At 31.2% G+C, this 7871-nt stretch overlaps 1 protein-coding gene across 1 annotated transcript; it reads left to right on the plus strand.

Moving 5' to 3' along the window:
• The first annotated feature begins 753 nt into the window (after positions 1-753).
• On the plus strand, positions 754-6673 carry LOC134681157 (uncharacterized). The gene is made up of 4 exons (XM_063540621.1): positions 754-1053; positions 1751-2035; positions 2794-2959; positions 4362-6673. Exons 1-4 carry the CDS (start codon positions 859-861, stop codon positions 5045-5047), a joined length of 1332 nt encoding a protein of 443 aa, XP_063396691.1. The 5' UTR covers positions 754-858; the 3' UTR covers positions 5048-6673.
• The last annotated feature ends 1198 nt before the right edge of the window (positions 6674-7871 follow it).

Below are 7871 nucleotides of genomic sequence, written 5' to 3' on the forward strand. Positions count from 1 at the left end.
GAGTATTCTAATTTTAAGTGTGAATGAATCGTCACTAGGCTAATTGAGTTGCAACAGGAAGGAAAGTCTGTAATTTATATTTACACTGCTTTAATTATTCCCCTAAGAAAAGACCAATGAAAAAGCATACATTTTAGAAAACTGACATCAGAGATCAGTATATAAATAACACATAGCTGAGAGGGTGATAGAGCAGATTGGTACCCCGAGAAAACATTGTCAACCGCGGCGAAGCCAAGGTTGACAATGCCTTTTCGAGGGGTTCCAATCTGCTATATCACCCTCTCAGGTATGAGTTATTTAATTTATTATACTGAATGTCCTATCATTATTGGCTTTTACAGATAACTTTTATTTTAAAAGTATTTTCTATGACGTCACGTTCATAACAAACAGTTACGGGCATTAGACAAAAAACAACAAAAGTCAAGCAAAATGTTTTATTTTATTTATTTTAACAGTCGATAATAAAATCTGAGCCAAAAGTATAAGCTTAAGCATTGTATTTAAATCCTTGATGTAAATTCAATTCATTGTTCTTTGAATTATCGATTTCTGATTGGTCTAGACGAGAGGGTAACATTAAAAAAAATTGTCACCCGCTCAGCCATGTGATAGAGTAAATTGACACCCTCGTCTTAGCCAATCAAAAAACGGCATTTTAACGTGAAGTATAATAAAACAAAATATTACCTAACAGGTCATACCTAAATTTAGAATAAAACTTAATAAAAATATGTTTTATGAATTGATCTTCATTTTTAGGTACAACAAGCAACAAAGAGTATTTTCAGCCTGAAAAAGCACATAATAAGATGCAAAAACCAAGACTTAGCAAAAACTCAACTTTTTGAAACCATGCCTTCAGATGAAGTTTTACTGATATGTGACTGGGCTATGAAGTTTTTACCCCGAAAGTTTCGTGAAGATCAATGTGATTGGTTCGGAAAGAGAGGAATACCATGGCACATATCTATAGCCTTCTGTAGGAAAGATGATGGAAGCATTGGTAGCCTTGGGTTTGTTCATTTGTTTGCAACCCAAATATCACAGGTTAGATTTTTTATATGAATAAGCTATAATTTTAATTGTTTTTTACTGTAAAGATGACATATTGAACAATATATGGTAGGGCAAGTAGGAACTTTGTTGCAAAATTCATCTATAACAAAGAAAGAATAGAGGGTAAACGTACACGAGACAACATCTCAACATATAACATAGTTTAAATTATAATAAATATGAATGGCACACAATAAAGCAAGTTGAAGATGGTGTAATAGGCCTAGAAAACCACTTATAAAATATTTTTAAAATGTGTAAGAAGAACCATACCATGATAATGAGTAAGAATATCACATAAAGAAAATAAGGTAAAGACATTGGCTAATAAATTTAATTGTGCCATTGGTGAGATTAAATGTGGTCTGTACACTGATGTAGCTGTGAGATATGTATTATCCATTTTCATAATGCATTTTTATACACTAAGAATAACAGACAAACAAATGAACATCTTGGGGTTAACCTTTGGTATCATTAATCAAATAGTGTATGTACATGTATGACTACCCTAAACAAAATTGTGTTTGAATACCTATCCATATACTTGATATGATACTTTCTTCTGAAAACAATTTAGTATCTGTACTCTAATTTTAGTTGTAGTTGATCAATTATGCTTAGGAAATGGATATTTTTTAAAGCAGTTTAAAAGTTGTGATTTATTTTGTTTACATTCTTTTAACAGGACAGCCAAGTAACAGCCAGTATTATCCAAGATGTAATGGATGAAATTAGAGAAATTAACACCAATGACATAAAGTTTCATGTATGGTCTGACAATGCTGGTTGTTACAAGTCAACAGAGATGCTTTCATTCTTATTCCATTCAGGTCTTACCCTGTCATATGACTTCTGTGAATCCCAGAATGGGAAGGGACCATGTGACCGCACTGCTGCAACCATCAAATCTTCTATTAGAAGATATGTAAACCAGGGTCATGATGTACTTACAGCACAATCAATGAAAAAGGTACAGATAATTTTAAAAACCCAATCAGTTTCATGTCTTAAACATCCCTAGGTTACAGCTGTAAATGTACTTTGAAATTAAGAAATTATTGCAAGGTTTTTATTAATGGTCATTAATTGGAATTGTTAGACTGCTTGATTATAGAAATAATAAGAACTCTCATTCTGATATTTTAAACATAAATCTGTATGCACCTTTTGCAAATATGGCAGTAACTTATCTCACAATTTCATTAATTCTGTAAAAATTGCAATAACAAATGCACACAATAATTTATTAGTCTGACAATGTCAGTGCCAAGCAAAACAATTAACAAGGTTTATTATAAATGATCCAGAATAGCATGAGTGCAGCTTTAAAAAGATAAAAATCATGTGGAAACCAGTAAGCAACAACAATAACTAATTTGGATATAATAACTGAAGGAATTAGACCCAGTTATAGGACAGCTAAAGTTACTTTTTTACTCTATATAAATATAAAAACATGGATTAGTATAATTGTGCCTGATACTAATCTCCACTGGAGACCATATGACATAGAATTTATCAATTATAGGTCACTGCAAGGCCTTAAACAATGAAAAAAAACCCAGATACTTCATTGTAAGCTCTTTTTTGTAATGATTTTATATCTATTATGATTTGAGGTTTTTATATTTTAAATAAAGATTTACAACCAAAAAAGCCAACAGTTCCAATCTACTCTAGTTATTTTTCTTCTTATAAGCATTTACAATAATTTCACTTTATTTACAGGCAATAGACAAGTCATCAAAAAATGTAAAGTACATAGTTCGTGTCATAGAAGGAACTGAGTGTAGGAAAACTAAGTGTACTGCTATACCTGCAATATCAACCTATAGTAACTTCACATTTAGCACACATGGCATTACTGCATGGAAGGCATACCAAGTTGGCACAGGTAAAAAGATAAATATTATTTTTATAATTCCCCGCAACATGAATTTAGAAAATATACGTATAGTGTCTTGAAATATGAAATTTATTTGTATGAGGCTTAGAAACGGGAAAATGCGAGGTTCTACCGAGCATTTTCCCGTTTCGAACCGAGCATTTTCCCGTTTCGTGCCGAATACAAATAAATTTCATATTTCAAGACACTATACGTATATTGTTTTTATACTGATATCGAAAAAAAATATTTAAAAATGAAAAAACTATGTAACAAAAAGTGTTTGGAATTTCCCTCTTGGGGTACCATTTTGGGGTATTTCCCTAAGAGCGTAGTCCAGGCGATAAAACATTGACATATTAAGGAATTAGAAAGGGAAAATGAACTTAATTGATTACATTTGATAACCATAATATATAAATAACCAATTTGAAGACATAAAAGTTTAAATTCATAAAAGTTTGACCATTGTTACTTTACGTTGTCATGGTCTTGACGTGACGTTGTTGATGAAATACAATAAGGAGGCGGGGCTTATAGGTTAGTTGGGGTCATTGACGTATAAAGCTTACGTTTATACGTATAGCTTTATCTGCATAGTAAAATAGCTGATTGCAGTATAAATGAAAATAGAAGATGTGGTATGATAGCCAATGAGACAACAATCCATAAAGAGACCAAATGACACATAAATTAACAGTTATAGGTCACTATATGGCCTTCAATGATGAGCAATGCCCATCAGAGTCTTTGCAATACTTTTAGATTGCTTGTTAATTTACTATTTTCTTATCCTTTCTTTTTATAATTTCCTAATCATGATTAAGATCTCCAAACACTGATTTTCTATTGATACATACATGTAAGCAGTCAATAGACCATAACTTGATATATGTGATTCAAGTATTGTTTTTTGCGATTATGTTGAAAGATTTGTCACAAATTCTTTAGTTTGCTCCAAGTCAGAATATAGTATCCAAATATTATTTATGACTTCCTGCAAACCGTTTCCTTCATGTGGGTTAGTAGGTTTAAGATTCAAATAAGTTTTTTTGGCACTATTTAGTTTACTCCCTAACGTGGGACAGTGGAGTAACAGTACAACATCGGAACAAACTATAAAAACACAGTTCTTACTTGTCAGATTGATCACCACAAAGCAAAAAACAACTAACAATATATAGACACATACTAGATGTGGCAGCCAAGGATTATGTATATCCAGCACTAGACTCAAAGTTCAGTTATATTCATTTCACACATACTTTTCGTGTCAATAGCTACACTATATAGCCAGTTCATTTTCACTGAGTGTAAAACAGCAACAATCAATCAATTAATCAATTATTGTTTAAACAGTAATGAGTATTCTCAAATTATAAGTTATGCAATTTTATTTTCTACATTTTAGGAAAGCTTATACCTTCATCTGCTATTCCAAGTGTTGAAAAGTTTATTCTAAATACCTCATGTCCAGAGATAGAGGGAGAAATTGATGTGGTTTTTCACCAACTGCCACTTAAAGCTGAAAAGGAAGAAAACACCATAACATGTGCAAATGAGGGATGCACACTGTCTTTTTCATCTTTTCATGACCTGTCAAGCCACTTAATGTTCGGCAAGTGTGAGTTTGAATTCAGGTGCCAGTTTAGTAATGGATGTAACATTACTAAGAAGACTTACATAACAAAGATGTCTAAGTCTTTTTCAACCAACTTTCAAGTTTCATCAGCAGGGCTGACAGTTGGAATTAATGACAACTCTGATTTAGAACTTGGCTGGGCATTAAAAGAAGAAAGGAAGCACAAAAGGTTTAATGTGAACCAAAAAGAATATCTCACTGAAAAATTTAACAAAGGTCTAAAAACTGGCAGAAAGGAAGATCCTTTTTTGGTATCAGAGGAAATGCTGACTGATAGAAAAGAAGATGGAAATAGAAGATTTTCATATGATGAAATCCTTTCGGTACAACAAATCACAAGTTTCTTTTCAAGAATGAGCAGGAAGAACAAATCATTTGATGATTCCGTTGATGGATCAAGGGAAGAAACTATCACAACTATCAGGAGAGAACTAACTGCAGATGAACTTGATTAAATTTCTTTTACCAACTTTATGTAAAAAACTACAAATATTTTATGCACTTATAGTATGGTATGATTGTCAATGATACAAATCCTATAAATGACACTAAAGGTCACTGTAGAGTCTTTAACAATGAGCAAAGCCCATACTGCATTATCAGCTACAAAAGGCTTCAAAATGACAAATTTAAATAGCTTTAAGTGAAATTGTTAAAACAATTTGTTTTTCCAATAAAAATACCAAATGAGACATCAAACTCACAATCCATTGAACATAGACAATGATGGTAAGAGTTTCCGTTATAAGTTTTTGGTAAAAGATTTTGGTCAAGGTAGTTTTTGATGAAATTAAACTCCAATCAACTTGAAACTTAGTACACATGTTCCCTAAGATATGATCTTTCTAATTTAATATGTCTAAATGCCAAATTAGATTTTTCCCCCAATTTCACAGTCAACTAAACATAGAAAATGATAGTGTGCATGGAGCATACGAGCATCTGTGAATTTGACAACATTTTGTTCTTGCTTTTATAAGTTAATAGTGAGATTTGGATTTCCTATGATATTTCCAATCATAGACAGAGACATTGACTTGTGTTTTGTTTGCATAGTGTTTTAGCACCAGTGCAACTCTAGTATATTATTTCAAAGTTGAAGTGAAATGAGGTGCAAGATGTATGCATTTTCACAGGTTCTGATTAAATTTACACTTAAAATTTTCATAATTTTACCACTTAACCATGTTAACTGTTATTTACAGACTCTCGAGAGTTGACAAAGTCTTAATCTTTACTGACATGGTAACCTTCACAACAACCCTTTTGTTTGAGATATGATTTTAGAAAGAATACTGGAGTAAATATTTGTATGCAGAAGCTATAAAATACATATTTTTGGCAATTTTTCTTTTTTTTGCTTAGGGTCATATAAATGGTTACTATGGTAGCCACAATCTTAAATTGACATTTATCTTTTCAAATAGTGTTAAATTAATAATCAGATCCAATTGAACTAAATTTTCTTCATTTTTAACTTAAAATTTTCAAATTTTCAAATTTTTATTTTTTTTTATATATTTTCATTCACTGCCATGGCAACGATTTTTTTTTTTTTTTTTAGAAATAACACTACTCCAATTTTTTGATATTTTGGACTTTATGCTTTAAACATTATATATGCATTATTTTAAGAACATCTGTCGGTGCATTTTTTCACAGTCTCTTATTAAAATTGATAAAAAATCCAATTTTTCAAAAATCCCCAAAAAGTCAAAATCAAGGTTTTTGGCAGCTTCAAAAAACTGTGATAGGATATTTTTTTTATTATGTTATATATTGTTATTATATGCTTAGATCATTGTCTTCATGATGACAAATAAAGAATATGACCTCAGAATAGTTTGCTTTATGTTTTATATGCAAAGAAAATGGTAATTTCACTGATTGAAAGACTCTGTAAGAAGCCTTATTTGATGATGTATGGTAACCATGGCAACCGCAACTCTGTGTATCAATATTATACCAAATTTCAAACAAGGGTGACATATGAGTATTACCTACCAAGTTTCATTAATATTTGAGGTCCTGACTTTCCCACCCTATATCAGAAATTTTGATGCTAACAGAGAATGGCTCTTTAAAATTCTTCCAATGGGAACAATAATTTGTCAGAATTCGCAAAAGAACTATAAAATATCGCAATAGACTGACAACCGGTTACTAATAACCATGTCTGGAGCAGTTTAACAAAAATTTCGTTTGATAATATGTTATTACAATAGATTAAAGGTATTTCTATAATACTTTTACATTCGAAAATATCTTATTATATTGACGTCCAGCGGCTGATTTTACAATTTGAATCTCTCACCTTCGTTTCGATCAATAGCATCGTGCATTTCATGTAATATTGTTGGCTGAACTGCCAAGGACCAGAGCAATGCCTGGGTATCTGCCAATCACTGCAATCCATACACTATGAAATTTGGAGTAGACTGTTTTAAATGCAAGGAGTATTATCGTCTTTTGCATCAAGATCAAAGACTAAAATGAATTATTTTTGCTATTGCATACATGTAAAGAAGCTATTTCATTTTTTAATTTGATATAATTACTGGACCACAGGTGATTTTTTGGTTCATTCAACCTATGCCAACATTTTGAAATTTAGGTTTAAAATTGTATGCAAAAATGTTGGCTGATGGCCAAGTTATGCAATTAAATAAAGGTATTAAATAAAGACTGGAACATAAACAGATTTTATATTGTTTAATCATTAACCAGGTAAAAAATGTTGTGAACAAATTAGATTATTGGAAACAATTTTACACGAAACACCGCTAGTTAATTATGGCTTTAAACTATGAGAGAATCCTTCAAATAAATTACACTAAATTAATTTCCCTATATTTACTTGTTTCATAAAGCTTGCAGCAGTTTTTATATGTTCCTGCATAAAGATATAAAATAACAGAACATAGTTATTTAAAAAAATAAGAGAATATCGAGAATTGATATTTTGAATTTGAAATTGATGGTGATATTTTATCTAGGAGAATAAAACGTTAATATATATGAAGTGTTGCTGTTTTATACAAAATGAACATGTCGTGTGGAGACAGTAGAGTGCCTCCCCGTGCTTCAGGTTTATGGTCTTATAATATGCTAGTTAATGGAGTGTGTGTTCGAGGGAGAACATCTCTATGTTCATAACTTTAGGAATATTTATTTAAAGTTTAACCCCGCCGCATTGTTGTGCCTGTCCCAAGTCCGGAGCCTCTGGCCTTTGTTAGTCTTGTATGTTTTTTTAAATTTTAGTTCATTTATATGTTTTGG

Source organism: Mytilus trossulus, chromosome 8, assembly GCF_036588685.1.
Source record: "Mytilus trossulus isolate FHL-02 chromosome 8, PNRI_Mtr1.1.1.hap1, whole genome shotgun sequence".
NCBI classification, from domain to species: domain Eukaryota; kingdom Metazoa; phylum Mollusca; class Bivalvia; order Mytilida; family Mytilidae; genus Mytilus; species Mytilus trossulus.

Bases quoted from the DNA above. Each gene is read 5' to 3' on its own strand.
- LOC134681157 (XM_063540621.1), top strand. From the start codon at position 859: ATGCCTTCAGATGAAGTTTTACTGATATGTGACTGGGCTATGAAGTTT. The intron at 1,054-1,750 runs GTTAGATTTTTT...TTCTTTTAACAG, and splicing joins TTGCAACCCAAATATCACAG to GACAGCCAAGTAACAGCCAG. The intron at 2,036-2,793 runs GTACAGATAATT...CTTTATTTACAG, and splicing joins CAGCACAATCAATGAAAAAG to GCAATAGACAAGTCATCAAA.